Source organism: Mesoplodon densirostris, chromosome 9 (assembly GCF_025265405.1).
Source record: "Mesoplodon densirostris isolate mMesDen1 chromosome 9, mMesDen1 primary haplotype, whole genome shotgun sequence".
Classification (NCBI taxonomy): domain Eukaryota; kingdom Metazoa; phylum Chordata; class Mammalia; order Artiodactyla; family Ziphiidae; genus Mesoplodon; species Mesoplodon densirostris.
The window spans coordinates 93,321,563-93,340,290 of record NC_082669.1 but is presented as its reverse complement, the minus strand read 5'-3'; the positions used below and the strand labels follow the sequence as shown (position 1 = coordinate 93,340,290).

General features: G+C 51.0%; 1 protein-coding gene across 3 annotated transcripts in view; it reads left to right on the top strand.

Annotated features, from left to right (window-relative positions):
- Positions 1-18,728, top strand: part of PLXNA4 (plexin A4) — a 627,343-nt gene that overhangs the window by 520,253 nt on the left and 88,362 nt on the right. For all 3 annotated transcript variants that reach the window (XM_060108908.1, XM_060108911.1, XM_060108910.1), the window contains exons 6-9: positions 5,325-5,448; positions 6,181-6,334; positions 7,553-7,652; positions 10,056-10,170. In XM_060108908.1, the coding sequence (XP_059964891.1) occupies positions 5,325-5,448; positions 6,181-6,334; positions 7,553-7,652; positions 10,056-10,170 (493 nt within the window). The remainder of the gene's footprint in view (positions 1-5,324; positions 5,449-6,180; positions 6,335-7,552; positions 7,653-10,055; positions 10,171-18,728) is intronic.

Here is an 18,728-nt window from a genome sequence, read left to right as displayed (position 1 = left end):
AGGGCAGAGAGAGCAGTTTGTTCCACAGTCACCCTAAATGTCCCCTTAATCAAGTCCAGACTGATTCCAAAATGCCAGTCCTTTTGTGCTGCTTCTTAGCATATCCCATAGCCTGGTTTGTTTATTTTTATTTTTTAACCTGTATCCAAGGGCTACTGAATACTCACCCGCTAAGTCAATGATCTCTCCTTGGGCTCTTTGCAGGATGTCTACACAATCGTGAGGAATTGTTCAGATCAACTCCTGCCCAGCAAACTCTTTGCAGTCTACACTGTGGCCTTCCCTGACTCTTTGCGAAAAATTTATCAGCCTCTGGTCCAGAGGAAAGAGTCCCAGACGAGATCCTAGTGTATTTGAATTTTTCTCATCCCAGCTCAATAGATACAGAACCAATCCACAGGGGATTGGTTCCAGGACCCACAGTGGGTACCAAAATCCATGAACGTCACATCCCCTAGTTGGCCCTCTGTATCTGTGGTTCCACATCCTAGAGTCACGGTACTGAAAGGCCTCACCTGGTCCGTGCCCTTCATATAAGAAACCCCTTACACACCATCTGCCTAGAAGGCTTCCCTTTACTATCCAGTCTGCCTTCCTCCAAGCTGCACATGCCACCTGCCCATTTCTGGGGGCATTCCTAAAGAGGGCAAGGGTAACGATGTCAGGAAACCCAGTCTCTTCCCTCGTCAGCGTTCCCAGGTGTGGAGACAGTGATCAAAGAGCCCCTGTGATCTCCAGCTTGAATAAGGTTCCTCTTACCTTTTCTGTAAAGGGCATTTGGGGGGCCCTACCCCATTTGTTTCCAACCTCCTCATGTTCTAAACACAGATTCCCCAAATATTGCACTTCAAGCACAGGCCATGACCAACGTGAAGTGTTAAGGATGGGGGATCACCTACAGGGAGAAGCAAGGAGCCAGTTCTGATACCCGAGGCTGGTAGACCCACACTACCTGGAGGGCCTGGGGAGACGGACCAGCGGTGGTTTCCCCCGCCTCCACTCTGGTTTGGAGGCTCGCCCAGGCCAGACTCACAGAGAGCCCCACTTCCAAATGGAAATTTGCTTGCCCAGCCAGCAGCGCTGGGAGTTAATATTTCCATCACTGTATTTAGGAATTAATTTCTAGAGAACTTAATCACCACCTCTTTCCCTCTCTCTCACCCCCTTCCTTTCTCCATTCCTCTCCCTTCTAATTTTCCACTTGGCTGGGAATTCTCCAGCAGTGAAAGTTCAGGCTTAGGGAAGGCGGTGGTAGCTGCTTCTTTAGAGAAGATAATCTCATTGGAACCACTGACTTGAATAATAACCCCTCCAGGGGCCAGGGCCTTTGTCCCCAAGGGCTTTTAGCACCTCTGAACTGGAGCTGGAGGACCAACTGCAGAGAAAGTGGAGGGAAAACGGGAGGGGAGAAGAGCCTAGAGGGGCCAGACTCCAGTTCTGGGGCCCGGGCTGTGTTCCTGCAGCCTGCTTCCTGCTGGCCACCTGCAGGTCTGCGTTTCCTGGGGGTGTCAGTGACGCTGGCAGGGATGACTGTCTGGAAACTCAAAGCCAAATAGCATGCACTGTTTGAGTCCTGCCTGGAAAATGATGAAGCAGGGTCTTCCACCATGTCCAAGGTGTCCCCACAGTGGATTGCAAGGACGTGCTTTTGGAAGTACCTGGAGCTCCTTTGAAGGAAACATCTAAGCCCCCTGACCCAGGGGTCATGAATTAACCCTTTGCACGTTCCCTAGCTCTTGCCTGGCCTAATGGAAAATCACAGTCCCAGAAGAGCAGGAGGCCATTACCCTGACAGACCCTTTAAGAACTCAGAAGGAATCCATTCTTCCCCTACATTTTCCTATCACTTCGAAGGTCAATTGTCTGTGCTTTTGAACATTTGCAGCTTCCCCCCTCATGGGCCCTGAGGGATAGTAGAAATGTCAAAACATCCCTGACACTGACCTTAAACTTGACTTTCCACGAGGAGAGCTGAGTTCTCAATACCCTTTGACAGCTAGGAAGAAAGCAGAGCTACAGCCCAGACTACTCTTTTCCTCTTTGCTCCCTCCTGCCATCTGGGGCTCCCCCTCCGTCATTAAGAGGAAAAATGCTGCAGCCATTGCCGTCTTTTCATCTTTGATTTGCCCCGTGGTCCAGTCTGGGAGGAGATCTGTGCTTATGCATCAGCTGCAGTTTGGAGGGGTTGGATGGGAAAGCAGAGGAGGGATGGGGTAATACTAGGTTTTATTGAGGGCTTATTATATATGAGCTATGCTCTGTTCTAAATGCTTTACTTGCATCATCTTTTAACCCTCATGATAATAACCCTATTAGGTAGGTAATACTTTGTCCCCATTTTATAGATGAGAAAACTGAGGCGGCAAGAGGTTAAGTAATTTGCCCAAGATTACACAGTTAGATGGGATGTTTAAAATTGTAAGCCACGGGTGGCTTCCCTGGTAAGACCTACATCTGCAGGAGATGATACCTGTTTAGTTGTGGGCTCTCGGGAGCCATGGAAAGATGCAGCCTCATGAACTCTGGGAGCAGCAAGCCATGCAGATAGACCTTGTCTTGAGATCCCTCAACCAAGTTCCTTTGTACCTCCCGCAAGAGAGAAGGAGTTGCCTCTTTTCTATCTGGACTCTCTTTGGTAACTTCAGGTGATGTTTGGGCTGAAAGCAGCTTCATTTTTCCTCTCTGCATAATTTAATCAAAGACATTTTTCAGATCTACTGATTGCTCTTGGAAATAGGAACTTCAAAGTTGGGGAGTCAGTGAATCATTGAAGTCTGTACCAGCTCTCTGGGTCTGCTGTTAATGGGAGTAATAACACTATTAATGGTGATGTCAGTGCAGACACCCTGGAAAAGTCCATAACATTAGCTTAATGGCTGGAGGTAATGAAGTCCTCACAGAGGAGCTAGCCTGGTAAATTAACTTCCCAGACTTTTAGGCAGATGCCCTTGTTGGCATGGGTCTGCTAGAACAGCCTGGGGGTGCCTTGGAGACAGTCACACTCCCATCTGACCTTTCACCCTTGGGATGAGATTCCTACAGGGGTCCTGGAGAATTCACAAGTCTCAGTAATACTCAAAGTGTTTCCAGTGGCAGGCAAAAACAGCGATTAGCATAGAGACGAAGATTGAGAGGACATTTTAAAATTGCCCTCAGCACAGAAGGGGACATCAGGATGGCAAGGAAAATGTGTTTAGTCTAGAAGCTTCAGGGAGGTAGAGCACAGTGGGTGAGAAGGGAGGCTCCAGAGTTCATCTGTGTTCATACAGGCTCCCTCTGATTAGCTGACGACCTTGAACAAGTGGCTAACTGCTCTCTGTAGTTTCCTGATCTACAAGGTGGGGTTTAAAATGGTTACCTACCTCCCATCATCGCTGGGAGACTTCAGTGACATAAACTGTAAGCCCCTTACCACGGTGCCCAAGAAGAGCTCCATGACTAGTAGCCGTGATGATTTTATTCAGAATTGTGTTTTACTTCTGCATTACACATCCACTTTACTCCAAGGTCATCCTTTCTGTCCATATCTCCCCTTTCTTCCTTTAGTCCACGCCTTCAGTGATTTCTCAGCTAAATTCTCCTCTCAGACCCTCCACTATTAGGCTGTCCTTCCCACCGAGGCCAAGATGCAGTCTCATCAACTCCGGGAGCAGCAAACCATGCAGATAGACCTTGTCTTGAGATCCCTCAACCAAGTTCCTTTGTACCCACTGCAAGAGAGAAGGAGTTGCCTCTTTTCTACCTGGACTCTATTGGTAACTCCAGGTGATGTGGATGACATACTTCCTTCCCCGTGGCTGGGAGGAGAGGCCCCCGCAGGTTTCCTCAGTGCCTGAGAGTTACCCCGAGAGCAGCTCAGGGTATCCAGGTGCCTGTCTCCCCTCACCTTTTACCCTACCCCTCACCCGTCTACTTCTTGAGACAGATGTTCCCTTCCATATCCCTGGCTGTTCCCTTCCCTACTCAGCTCCTTGCCTGGAGCTTCCTCCTCTCCTGCAACAGCCCCTGACATCCTCCCTTCTCGGCAGAGTCTCTCCTCTTTAACCAAAAGAGATCAGCACTCAGGAGGGATTTCCCTGCAGTCCCATCTTACCTCAACATGTCCCTCTGAGGACCCTGCTTTCCCTCACCGCCACCCCACAGCAGAATCAGTAGCCCAGAGGTTCCAAATCATGGCCACTCAGCGCAGCTCCATGTTCACCAGGCTTCTCCAGCTTGGATTAAATACTGTTCCCTGAAAGTCAAATACCTCCGAGCAGTCAACTCCCACTGGAAGGCAGGGCAAGCCCTGGCCCTGGCTGAGAGCTTAAGTGCCTTCCCCTATGTGTGATGCATGCATTTGGGTGACCACCCTGACTTTTACGTGCGTCTTTCACAAGCCCCCATCAGTTACGACCGTAAGATCCCAGGTCACCTGGATGTGATCCACTGGTGACAAGGCACACTTTGAACAATAATAGGACACGGACACTAGGCAATAATAGCGAACCTTCTATAGCAGTGATGCTGGGCCATGGAGCTGGGATTCGGATCCATCGCAGCCTGGCTCCAGAGCGTGCTCTGAACTTGTACACTCGGCACATTTGATCCCTCCTCCCCTCCCTCCTGCCCACCTACGTTTACCTTCTGTCTGCCGGGCAGGAGATATGCAGGGGATTCCAAAGTAAGTCAGGCATAGTTTCTTCTTTTGAGAAGTTTACACTTGGTAGGAGAGGGCTGTGCTTAGCCTAATAATTGTCATATAGTCTAAGAAGTTCTAGACGGTGGGAAACACCAAAGTGCTCTTAACTTTGTCCGGGGTGGGAGTGGGTTGGTGGGAAGAGGGACCCACGGCAGATGCATTATAGTTGAACATATCTAGAGAGACAGGTAGAAGTTGGAATGGGGAAACATGTGGCGAGAGGGCAGTGCAGACAGAGGAGCTGTGTGCGCAAAGCCGAGGAAATCGGAAAGCGGAGATACGTGGAGAGAACAGTCTCGGTTTGCGAAGGGTGCGGGGGGGGGGGGTGCTGAGGCTGAGTGGGGAGGGGGAATAGACAGGACTTCCAGCTCTTTCTGTGAATGAGGAGGCCCTGAGGGCACTCTGGGGTGAGACTCTCAGGGTTTCGCATGTGACAACCAGTGATTGGAATTACCTTCTTCTTCCAATTTGGGCTTGATGGGGGAGGACCAGGCTGGAGGAAGGAAACTAGAAGGTTAGTCCTGGGCATGCTCAGTTCGGACATGTCCTAGGAGCCCCTGGCAATGCCTGACCTCCGCTCCGGCCCCTCGCTGGACCAGTGGTCTCCTCCTGAGTCCCTGATCGGTCGCTCTGTCCTTCCCAGGTGCACCCGGAAGGAGCGCTGTGAGCGGTCCAGAGAGCCCCGCAGGTTTGCCTCTGAGATGAAGCAGTGCGTCCGACTGACCGTCCATCCCAGCAACATCTCCGTCTCTCAGTACAATGTCCTGGTAAGGCCGTGGGACCGGGATCCAGGGATGTCAGAAGAGCCCTCCCCCCGCCCAAAAGGGCCTCAGCCCAACACCCCTCAGGAGGGCTGGGCCTAGCTGGCCAGCAAGGCGGCTCCAGAGCAGGGCAGGGGTGTTAAAGAATGTGTCCCCGGGGATGGAAGATGGGGACATTTGTAGGACTATCGGGGAAGAGGCTTTATGCGCAAGGGGTAGAAAGACAGGGAAAACTGACACCAAAAATGACTGGAAGAGTGACCAAGAGAGGGACAGTGTTGGGAGCACTATCCTTGTCTCTGAGATGGGGGAGATGTATGTGCAGAGGGAGAAAAGGGGGCGATGGCACCCATGTTCTTGCTGGGCACCTGGTGGCTGGTGTTGCCATCTTCCAAAGTTGGGGATAACGGAGGGGAGCCTGACCAGCAGTTCCCCGGGGCCTCAGTCCTGCCTGGGGCCTCTCTCCACCTACAGATCCCCTACGCGTTCTGTTTCCTGGGGCCGCATCCATTCAGACGCTTATTTCTTTTGCCTCTGTCTCCTACCATCCCACCACCTTCTCCATCTTCTGCTGTTATACATGGGGTCTCTTCTTCTGTATGTCGATATTGCCTCATGCTTGTCTTGCTTCTCTTTCTCTCTGATCTCTCTTGCTCTCCCTCTTTCTTCCTTTGTTCCATCCCTTCTTTTCCCCATTTCTCTCTCCTCCTCTCTCTCCCCCTGCCTGGCTGTTCACAGCTGGTCCTGGAGACGTACAATGTCCCAGAGCTGTCAGCTGGTGTCAACTGCACCTTCGAGGACCTCTCAGAGATGGACGGGCTGGTGGTAGGCAATCAGATCCAGTGCTACTCCCCAGCAGCCAAGGAGGTGCCCCGGATCATCACGGAGAACGGTGAGTGGTCCCCAGAGGCAAAGCGGGGTGGCAAGTCCTTCCTCCTGCCACCTGGATGATGAGAACTCAGGACACACACGCGGGATCGAAGGAGCACACAGGAGGGGAGGGTCAGAGGACGCGGCGTGCGTTGGTAGGGATGTCACAGGAAGAGGGGGATGGAGTGTCCCTCCGCTGCCTTTAGAACTGAAACCAGGTGAGCATCCAGGAGTCACCCTCGCCCTGGGTGAGGAGTGGTGCCAAGAGGGCAGGAGAGGGAAACGCCAGCACAGTGGCAGAGTGTGCCGGTCAAGTTCAGAGGTCATGCTGGAGCATGAGAGGGCTGGCATGGAGGGGCACGGGAGGAGGGGTGGGGTGCAGGGGTCGTCTGGTTCCTTACTCCCTGCCTGCACTGCTGGGTCTCTGACCCTGAACCGTTGCCCCACCCCCCACCCCCGCCCCACCTCCCCGGAGCTTCCTGTTGCTGGCCGGCTGCCACGAGAAGGGCAGGGTGGACAGAGGCCCAGCGCTGAGAGGGACAGGCCGGCCTGGGCAGCCTGATTCCATGTTGGCCCTCCCATTTGGGCTTGTCACATTTGTTCCGAGCTGATTGATTAATGAACCTCTCAGGGAAGGCACAGAACAAGGGGCCTGAGGTCAGGGCTGTGAATTAACCGTGGGCCCCAGCTCCTCCCTGGTGCCAGCTGAGGATTCCAGGGATGTCTGCCCGAATGGAGCCCACCAGAGGAGGGGGTGTCAGCACAGGGTCTTTCCTTACAGAGATGGGGAACGGGCTCGTGAGTGCTCACACACCCACGTGTAAAACCTCTGGCGTAATTTGTGGCAGCATTACCAAGAGTCTACGTGTTTCTCCTGGTAGCTAATCAATGTGTGTATTTGTAATTCTGTGAGGGCTGCATGGGCATCATGTATGTGAATGCACATTTGAATACCTGTCTGTGTGTGTGTGTGTAGACAGGAAAGGACCTGGTGAGCAAATGAGAGGTGGGTGCCGGGAATACAGTGTGGAAGGGGAAATAGACCAGAATCACCCTCTGCAGCTGTCCTCGGGGTTGTCCTGGGACCGGGCCCAACTGAATCCGAATCCGGTTAGAGCTGAGCACACCCGCTGGAGAGTGAGCTCCCCTTTGCCAGGGTGCATTACTCTCAGTGGGACCCGACGCGGGGCAGTGGCCGTCCCCCACCCCACCTCCACCTCATGGCTGGCTCCGCCCACAGGGGACCACCACGTCGTCCAGCTGCAGCTCAAGTCGAAGGAGACAGGCATGACCTTTGCCAGCACCACCTTTGTCTTCTACAACTGCAGCGTCCACAATTCGTAAGTGCTCCTCCAGCCTCACTCAGCTCCCTGTTTCTGGGGTCAAAGTTCATCCAAAGATGGAAGACCCTACCACTTTCCCAAGGACTTACCATCTAGAGGCCCTGTAAGGCGACCTCCTTCACCCCCAGAAGGAGAGAGACTCCCTCCTCTGGCACCCACAGGGTTAATGGGAAGAGGCTAGAATGGGCAGAGTGATAACCTGTGGGCTAGGGAACTCCAAGTCCCCAGCCCTTACATCTTCTCTGGCATAAGTCTGCTAACGTGATTCACTTTCCACCATCTGTTGAGGAGGGGGATGCTTATTACCTGAAGAACAGAGCGGCCAACACCCCAGGTGAGAAGAGGGGTCTGGGGAGGGAGAGAAGGCCCCATGTGTGTCCAGGCAGTGGTCCAATAAGTCACCTGAACGAACGCTCAGCTCTGCACACAGTCCCCTGCAGGCTGGGTCGGGACTCAGGCTGGCAATGGTCAGAGGCAGGCTTTGGCCTAGGGTGGGGTTCTAGCTCTGGCTCTGGCTCCAGCTCTGGCTCTGTTTGACTGAAGCCTCCACTTTTTCCCAGGGGAAGCCACGGACGATGGAGGCTTGGGCTCTGGAGTCAGACCAGCTAGGAAAAGTAACCCTTCTGTGCCCCAGTATCCTCTGTAAATGAGGAAATAGTAGTCCTCCTCCTGGGGCGTCACCCAAATATTTAACAGCTGACATGGCAAGGGCACGGTCCCATCGGCTGGGACATCGCTGGTTGCTGCCCCTGCTCATCAGCCCTGCTCAGCCCACAGGATGGCTGCGAGGGATAGAAGAGCTATTACAAGGAGAGCGGTTAGAGCCATGTCTGGCCGACTGTTCAGGCACTGTACATTTTACTGTTACTATATTATTATTTCCTCTCCAAAACGATGGGCCTGGATAATGTTGAGAAGGTACAAACCTGTTTTTCACCATAGAAACCTTTCTTCAACCAAAATTAGGTGTGAAAGCCCAATATACAAAATAGATGGAAGCAGGAGATTCTCGAGGGTCGAGGGGACCTGGAACCCCTCTGTCTAGGAACCCTACACATCTCACACAGTCTCCAAAGGAGCTCCACAGAACCCCCAGGGTTCCATAGAGCACAGTTTGAGAGCCATAGAACCTGATCTCAAAAAGCTTTGCTTGCTTTAATATAATGTCCTGTTTTCGTCTCCATATAGGACAAGCTAGTTAACATAACCATAGATATTTGGGGCTCTAGGTTATGACAGCTGTGAGTCCAGAGCTTGGCTCTCTTTGGCACCCCAGTAAGAGGCAGTCAGTCCTCCCAGCCAAATGGCTTCGACATTGGAATTCTCTTCCTGCTTCTTCCCACAGAGCTTGCCGTGTCTTTACCACTTGGTGACCTAATCCCTCACTCCCCTTTTGCCCCTCTGAGGAAATAGAATAGGTGGATGAAATCGTGTTTGAAGTTGCCATTCAGTCCATAAAATGATTTTAAGCATCCTATATGCAAGACAAGGAGGATCAAAAATTAGTAAGATGCAAAGACTCAATCTCTACCCCCCAAGAATCATGGCCGAGTGGACCAGTGGATGAACAGGACAATGAATAAGTAAAATATAATACAACAATACTATTCCAGAGACAGAAACAAAAGGATGAATAGGATGAGGGCCCCAATGAGACCAACTCTCCGTTGGTCAAAGAAGGAAGAGGAGATGATGAGGTAGAGGAAATGGTACTCCAGGTAGAAGGACAGCATGGGGAGAGCATGGCCTGTTCTTGACTGAAGCACCAGACACATGTGGGGACAGTGGATCTAGACACCACAGAGGCCTTGGCCTGCATGGCAAGGCATTTGGGTTTGACCCTTTGGAACCATGTTGGGTTTTAAACAGGAAGTAGCTTTTATAAAGTTGCCTGTGTTTCCTAGGAATGGTGAGTAGAGGTAGGGTTGCCCACTCTGCCCATCACACTGAGGGGGTAGCCTCAGGACCTTCCTCTGCAAAGGTGTGTCCATGTGGGTCCTTGTCAGCAGAGACCCTGGAGTCAATTTGGATTAAAAGTCAATTTCACTGTTAGTCCTAACTCTTATGGGTTCTCTGGACGAGCCCCTCTACTGCAGACTTCATTGTTTCCCAATTCAGCAAAAGAGGGCGCCATCCTATAAAAATGGAGGGTGGTTGATGAGGCTCTTGGGGGATCGGGGTTGTCAGCTACCTGAGTGAGGGCGGAGGCCAGAGACTCTTGGCTTCCTGAGGACTTGGAGAGAAAAGGGGTGGATTTTTACAAGATCTACTCTTCCTGAGTGTTTGAAGGTGGTTTCCCCTACTATGAAAACATGTTTTGCTAGGCCCTAGAGTCTTAGGCTTTCTGCTTTTGGTTCATGCAGGTTCTATGACGTGTGCCTCTTCCTCCTCTGTGCCCAGGTGCCTGTCCTGCGTGGAGAGCCCATACCGCTGCCACTGGTGTAAATACCGGCATGTCTGCACCCATGACCCCAAGACTTGCTCCTTCCAGGAAGGCCGGGTGAGGCTGCCTGAGGTAGGTACTGCAGCCAGAGCCGTGAGGGCTCTTGCTGTGAGCGTGGGACACGCAGGTAGGTCTTCCCTTAAGAAGAGAAAACAAAGGCAGGACCACCCCCTTGCTCCCCAACCCCACCTCTTAAGGGACCGCTTCACGAAAGCAGTAAACAAGCAAAGCTCTGAGCTCTGGGTCAGTCCTGGAGGTTCAGTTACCAGACAGAGGCGCATTCCAGGTCATTCCATCCAGCAGGACCCTCTACATACCGGGTGAGTTCCGGAACAATCCCGGAGAGGGGTAGCGGTGTGTGTGTGTGTGTGTGTGTGTGTGTGTGTGTGTGTGTGTGTGTGTGTGTGTGTGTGTGTGTGTGTGTGTGTGTGTGTGTGTGTGTGTGTGTGTGTGTGTGTGTGTGTGTGTGTGTGTGTGTGTGTGTGTCCTAGAAATAATTGTAAGTACACAGCAGGACTGTGTACAGCCTGCTCAGCAGTCCCTCAGAGCACTGTCCGCAGAGCAGAGCTGAGATCAAAGAAGTCAAGTTGAGTAAAAGGGAGAGAAAGATAAGAATGAGAGGGTGGTCACTAACCTGAGGGTGGTTTTCAAAGTGTGGTCCCCAAATCAGCAGCATCAGCATCCTCATCACCTGGGACCTGGTCAGAGATGCAAAAATCTCCCTCTCCATCCTCTCCACCAGCTGGATGACCCCTCGGGGCTGTGGTCAGCAGTGTGTGATTCTGCTGCACAGTCCAGTCTGCAAATCACTTGACACAGAGTCAGGCTCTGTGGCTAAGACACTGTTTCTGTTCCCTCCTGATCTTTAGTCTTATCCTTGAAAACTCTTCATCACCATAATAGAATATGCGTATGTTGTTTCCTCTCTGAGATTGTAAGTTTGTGGGCAAAGACCTCAAGGATAATGGGTGTAAACATATTTTGGAAAAGTCTGCTGTTGTTCAAACATTATGGTGCTTGTGTGACTCCGACCATTGGGCCAGTGGTTCTGAACAGAGTGGTTTAGAATGCTGTTGCTGAGAATAGGAAGATAGAGAGGTGATATATCTATATCTATATATCTGTATCTGTATCTGTATCGTGTTGGTTAGACCCCACTGAATGCAAGGACGGGACACTCTCTTGGCCAACGCTGGACTCAGGCTCCAACATCTCTCCTACCCCCAAGTCTTGGGTGTACCTTGCAGCCCCCTTCACACAGCCACACAAGTGCCATGACCATGTGGCAAAGCCATAGCTGTGAGAGCAGGGAACTGTCCAGGTGCAGAAAGCATAAGGGCCGTTTGGGGGACTGGATGGGGCGTGGTGAGAACAGAGAGGCCCACCCCCAGACTCCCACCCCCCTAGGAACCCTAACTTAGGCCAAACCCTTGATGGCAGGAGGGAAGCTGTCTTGTCTCTGAAAGGCAGGAGTGAAGGACACCCCACCACCAGCATCTGCTGCGTTGAGCTCTCCTCCCCCAGGAAAAATGACTGAAGTGTGTCTGGCGATGACAGATTTCCAGCCCCGGATCCCACTTTCCCAAGCTCTGGTGGCTGAGCAGGAGTTCTCGGGGTAGAGAATGCACAGAGCAATCCTTTGTAGAGGGAAAGGCAAGGAATGGTGAGGTTGTCAAGGGGAGAGAATGCTCCCAATTGAGTGGGGTGGGGGGGGACAAGAGGAGCAAAAAAGACAGAAAAAGCAGAAATTTGAAAACCTCCTTCAAGGTAATTAAATGATTAGGAGCCTTTGAAATCCACCAGAGAGCTCAGTTGTCTCTGCTTTCCTTTTATTCTCGGGCCTCTCCACACAGGAAATCCCTGCTAGATACACCAGCCTGGAAAGCTGGAGAGAGCCTGAGAACCTCTTTCTCTCTGCTCCCATCAAGTCACTTGTAGGTTTCAGACCAGAACAAGAAGAGGCTATGGAAGTCTCTAGACACAGGCCCTCTGCCTCTGCGATGGGGTCTGTCTATGGCTGGGAACGGCTGCTCTGAATTCGTAATCCGAAAAAGAGACCCAGACCTAGATTATCCCTTCATAGGGAAAGGGAGAAAAGGGGTTATGTCTTGGCTTTAAGTAGGAATGTGAATCTCATTTTTATGTGTCAATTCTCTGCTGCTTTTTTTTTTTTTTAACTAAGACAAAGTGGAACTAAAGCTAATAGGACAGACAGGTATCTGACAGCAAAGAGGCACACCTTGGCATGAAGACCCTGATGAAAGGCTGTACATTCTTGGGACTTCCCTGGTGGTCCAGCAGTTGAGACTTTGCGCCCCCGGTACAGGGGGCCTGGGTTCAGTCCCTGGTTGGGGGAGCTAGATCCTTCCTGCATGCTGCAACGAAGAGCCCACATGCGCAACTAAAAGATCCCGCATGCCCTAACTAAGACCTGGCACAGCCAAACAAATAAATAAATAAAATATTTTTTAAAAAAAGAAATTTAAAAGAGGGCTATCCATTCTCCTCAATCCTGGGCCTTTGTCTTGGGGTGCAGGGTCACAAGCAGAAGAAGGGCTGGTTGACCCACCCAACCAGGGGCTAAGAGCCCAGGAAGCACCTCTTCTTATGTTGTTCAGAAACCTACAAGTAACTTGATGGCAGTGGAGACAAAGAGGTTTTCAGGCTCTCTCCAGCTTTCCAGGCTGGTGTATCTGGCAGGGATTTCATGTGTGGAGAGGCACGAGAATAAAATGAAAACAGAGACAACTGAGCTCTCTGGTGGATTTCAAAGGCTCCTAATCATTTAATTACCTTGAAGGAGGTTTTCAAATTTCTGCTTTTTCTGTCTTGTTTGCCCCTCTTGTCCCAACTTTCTTTCTTTTAAATCTGTAAAAGCAGCTGGCATCTGCTGCTCAGAAAGGAAAAAAACCTAGAAAAGAATAAAACAATAGCCCACCACGTTTCCCAGTGCAATTCAGGGATCTTCATAAAAGAATAATGTCTTCAAGTGCCCAGACTGCAAGCCAGGCACAGCACCCATGTGTACCTGGTGGTGGCAGAGGTCACTGGGGATTCACAGAACCTCAGAGGGTGTGGTGCCAGGGTCCCCAGAAGAGGAAGAAGCCTGGAGGAACGTGACGGATGGAGGGATGTGAAGAAGAACAAACCCACCGCTGTGGCCCCCCCAACTCTTTCCATTTTACACGAGCCCTTTTACCGTGAGCCTGGCAAGCCATCACAGTGACAGGCTCCCAGGTATCTTGGAATCGCCATGCGTCCCTTATCACTTCATTGAATGGAATTAACTTTGGCTTCTCTTTTTCTTGGATGCTTATTTATTCTAAGAGAAGGAAGTTTTAAGCCTGTGCTCCTGGTCCACAATTGGAGGCTGCATTCTACCCAGCTCAGTAATGGACCATTTTGAATATAACACAGAGGAGAGGCCAGAGTTGACCACCTCATGATAGTTGTTGTAGCAGTGTTTTCCTGGAGATAAGAGGAAAAGAAGTAAATATTTGTGGACTGTTCGCTGATTCCAGCCACTGCAGGTCAGCGGAGAAAGGTCATTGTCCTCAGAGCTTAAAAAAAAGCCCCGGCTGCTAACAGAAATATAATGATCTTTTTTTTTTTTTTTTTTTTTTTTTGCTGTATGCGGACCTCTCACTGTTGTGGCCTCTCCCGTCGCGGAGCACAGTCTCCGGACGTGCAGGCTCAGTGGCCATGGCTCACAGGCCCAGCTGCTCCGTGGCATGTGGGATCTTCCCGGACCGGGGCACAAACCCGTGTCCCCTGCATCGGCAGGTGGACTCTCAACCACTGCACCACCAGGGAAGCCCTAATGATCTTTTTTTAATGTCGTTGCTTTGTTTTCTATATTTTTGTTTCTGGGAAGAGCTGGTAACAGGAATAAGGGGTAACAAAGAAAATTACACGTCTGAAAGGTGATTTTGTAGAAGCCCCAGGCACAAGTGTCCCCTCTCCATGCGCCAGGGGAAGAGCTTATTCATGGCATGATACTCTGGAGCATTGTTACAGGTCACCTCTCATCCTACATTACCCACTTCTTGAACATTTCCCATACGCGGGGCATTGTGGGAGGTTTAAAGGTGTGTAAGAGATCTGTAGATCTGTATTTAGAGACGTGTAAAATGGGACCATTGGTCCACATGATTGCTAAAGTTCTGTAAGTATCAGTGGAAATAATCTGGAGAGCACCAAAGAGAAATCCACGCCCAAGAAGTGGTCTTACTGGGTGAGTGTCCAAGTGTGGCCTAGGTCTCCCGGTTCTGCCCGATAGGGGGGCTCACAGAGCCTCAGGCCTGGAGCTCCCCTGGACTTCCAGAGCCAGACTCACCCTGGGAAAGAGGGGGAGACCCAGGCCCAGCGATTCTCTGGAAGTCCCTCGGTTTTCATTTGCTTTCAACCTTTGAGTGTGGGGATGCAGACAGAGGCCTTTTGTTAGCCAAGAGGGAGGCTGCCAGGTGGCCCTTCAACTCCCCAGCAGCATCCTGTATCCCTAGGAAGGCTTTCATCCGGGCGTCTTCCAGTTTCAACACTGGCTTTGTTGACTATCACCAGGCGTGTTGAATTACCTCTTTTTTTTCCCCTGAACAAAGAGTGCATTCAGGTGAAGTTATTGGTCTGGAACAGAGAACTGGTCAATCACTGTTGTTAGTATATTAATGGCAAGTATTCTCGAGTAATTACAATTATTAGAAATAGAACGCCCAATAACATATGTTGTTTATAGTCACTCTGTTCCAGTTACAAGGAATGATTTTGTTTCAACTAATGATGACATTGTGATAACAACCCTGGGTCTTTAGATCAGCTGCCAGATCCTGGGTACCAAAGAGAAGAGGGAGAGAAAGGCGAGGGAGAGCTGAAGTGGGACCACAGAGTCTTTTCAGTCCTGTTCTCCCAGTATCAGCCGAGACTCCTTGCTTCCCACTGGAATGGCCTTTCACCGGGGCCGCCATGAACAGGGCCACGCTCTCACCTCCACCAGGCGGGAGGGACCACTGGTCTCCAAGTGGCTTTGGCATCCCCAGGCTCCTCTGCTGGGTGACCTGAGCCCTCCATCAGGCCCACACACTCAATAACAGTGATCCTTGGGGAACAAAGGCGAACTTCATGGAAAAGCAAAGCCACTGACAAGAATTTATCCTCGCCGGACTATTTTGCTGTTATTTCTCATCTGAACTGAAAAGCAAAGTGAGCTGCGGCTGAAGCTGCATTCTCTGGGCTCCAGGCTGGATAGGCTTTGCGAGGAAGCCGAGGCACGTCTGGCGCATTAAATATAGGCTCAAAGAGGAAGTTCCTGCAGCCCCTCTCTTCTAGAAGTTCAACCAGAGCGTTTCCTCCAGAGAACAACTGTAAGATCAGAAGAGGCAAAATGAATTCCATTTGATTTCCAAAGCTGTGCTTGAAAGTTTCTCCCCAAATCCCCTACCACCCCGATACCGCTGAGTTGAATCTGTTGCCAGGACAGGTATCGGGAAATCTGCTGATCCCAAGGTCAGTCCTCCCTGGGACTCAAGCGCTGGCAAAGCAGGGAAAGTCCGGGCCCCGGGACAGCTGCTGAAATAAGCCCCATGCCCAGAGACAGGGCAGGCCAAGGGCATTTATCCCCAACTGGACTTGGAGGAGCTCAGGCCAGCCCACCTTGTCAGCGATTCAGCTCCCCTTCTTACGGTCCTCTGGGATCCAACCGGAGGGAACGGAAGCACCCTTGCCGTGCCCTTCACCCTCCTTTGAGGAAACAAAGCCAAACCCCTGTGCGCCACTCCCACTGCAGGTATTCCAGTCCTGGGTTGCCACCTCTCCACTCAACTGCACTTTCCATCAATCTCATCTGCCCTTCCCCCACTTAGGATTACGGGTATTTCCTTTTTGTGTTATTACTTTGCTCTCTCCATAAACCAGCCCATCGTAGATCACGTTAATGGCATAAACTTGGGGGACAGCAAAGAAAATATATGGTGCATTGCATTTTTGTACTGGGCACCATGGGTCTGAGAGGAGGTGAGTGTAAATTTTGGGGGTTGGTTGTGGCCAGTGCTGACTTGTCTTTGGAATTGATGGGGGCTGAGGTGACGTGGGGGGAGGGGTGACCTGCAATTTACTTAGCCCTTAGCTGCCCCCTCTGTGCTGCCCCTACCCAGCTCCCCCCAGCCTTGCGGTAACAACTGAGAGAATTAGAGCCCTCATCTTGTAAACACACGAGGGACTGTAAATCCACAGCCCACCACCCCCTCCCGAGGAAGCACCAGCCCCGAAGGCAGCTTTTCCTCTCCCAGCTGGGCAGCATTCTTTATGTCGTGTTCAATTATTTAAATATGCAATGAAACCTCTGTATAAAGCCGCCACCGACATGCTGGACGTGGGAGATGGAAAGGCATCTCTCTTGCTCTCATATGTTGATGCTCCCCCTGCAATTAGCGGTGCTGTCTTTACCTCTGTGTGCATTTCAGTGGAAACCCAAATATGCACAGGGCTAGATGATGGACCTGGAGCCCGCTGGAGCCACTTCCTGAAAGTCAAGACATTTAAAGATCTCCTTGCACCTCAAGCCACCCTTCTCCCCAACCTCAGCCCATTCTCAGGACTGCAGAACATAGCCACGGGCCAAACAGACTCCAAGCGAATCTGGTTCTTATTGTATGCATTTGTCTCCAGATAACCTTGCTAAATGCAGGTGTTTTCTACCCTCCAAGAGCTGGCCCTTTCAAATGATTGTTCAGAGAAATATCTTCCTTGAAGAGAGAAGGGCAGTATGTTTGTTTTTTTATGTTGGGGGTAGGAGTTTATTCATTTATTTATTTTTATTTTTGCTGTGTTGGGTCTTCGTTTCTGTGCGAGGGCTTTCTCTAGTTGTGGCAAGCGGGGGCCACTCTTCATCGCGGTGCGCAGGCCTCTCACTATCGCGGCCTCTCTTGTTGTGGAGCACAGGCTCCAGACGCGCAGGCTCAGTAGTTGTGGCTCACGGGCCCAGTTGCTCCGCAGCATGTGGGATCTTCCCAGACCAGGGCTCGAACCCGTGTCCCCTGCATTAGCAGGCAGATTCTCAACCACTGCGCCACCAGGGAAGCCCAGGGCAGTATGTTTTTAAGGAATTCTGTAAGGGGGCTAGATCATCATCCGGGGACAAAAGTCAGTAAGATGATGATGAGAGTGTTTTGCTCACGGTCCCTGTGGGAACTGAGATAACTGGTGTGCTTAATTTCTTTCTCATGGACATGGTGGTGATTATATGTGTTGTGCTATGAAACAAGATGGCACGTGGCAAAATCTGTGTAAGGTGTTGGAGGTAATGGGACATGCACTGCGTTGAAACTTGTACCCCTTGCACTGTGTTAATTGTGTTAGCTAGAATAACAGTATCACGCATTACCTATGAGAGCCATACCCACCCGTATGACTATGCCGAGTCACAATATACCAGTTATTAAAATACTTCCCTCCTGGTAGGTATATGGCACTTTCAGGAGACCCAACCTACCCTGCAAAGACCCCCACCTCCTCCAGCGTGTGGTGGTCGATATTTTGAATACCACGCTTTGAGCTAGTTTAGCAGGCATTGTTTACCCCCATTTTAAAGATGGGAAGACTGAGCCTCAGAAAGGTTATATGAGGATGTGTCCCAGGTCATCTACTGGGTTAATATTAGAATTGGGACCAATAAAATTCGTGGAATCCAAACCAGCCTCTTCATTTTATGGATGAGGAGACTCAGAGGGTTTGGGGACGTGCCCAAGGCCACGTGGCTGGCTGGCGAAGGTCCTGTCTCAGAGCGCATGGAACCTTCCAGAAGAGGGGACTGCCATTAGATGAGCAGTGAACAGAACTGGGACCTCCCTAGCCATTCCTGTTGTGTTGGGGCACTCAGAGCTGTTGAAATTGTTGGGCTCTGAAGCTTCAAAGGGGTGGATAGGCTGGACCATGAGAATTGATGGGTGTTTATGGAAAAGCACACAGAGGTGGGGGCAGGGGAGACAGATCCTTGGGAAACGAGGTAGGAAACGGGAGTAGCTGAGGGACCAGGTGCAGCCTGAGCCAAGGGGGAAGGACCAGGAAAGAACAAACGTTTTCTGAGCACTTGCTCCCTCTGTGCCAGACGCGTTATACATGGTAGTTCATGGACTTCCCCCCAAATGACCCTGTAGAGGGTGAGTTTTTAATCCCTGTTCGTAGTGAAGCCGAGCAATGTTTAGAGTCCTTTCAAGACTCAAATCAGGAGGAAAATGGACTTGCACTTATACGTATGGGATTCCCAAAGCAGGTTCTTTCTAGTTAAGAAAGCGCAAAGGTGAGGACCACGGCCGAAGTGCTGGGAAACAGAGTCTCAGAGTCATGGAGAAACGTGGAAGTCACTCTGAAATTTCCTGCGAGCATCAGACTCAGAGGTGGTTTTGTACCTGGGATTTCAGCGTGAGGCTGGGCAGGGTCTGGAGAGATGGGGTGAGAGGAGGGGACAGCACGGTGGCAATGGTCCCTTTATGCCTTGTCTAGGGAAAAATTGCCATTTTACATTTCAATTAGGAGGGACACTGGGGTCAGTCAGCAGTGCCACCAGAGGAAAATGGGCCCAGCCCAGCCCTGGGCCACTCCGACTATTATTAATGAACTTAGTCTCAGAGTGGCCAACC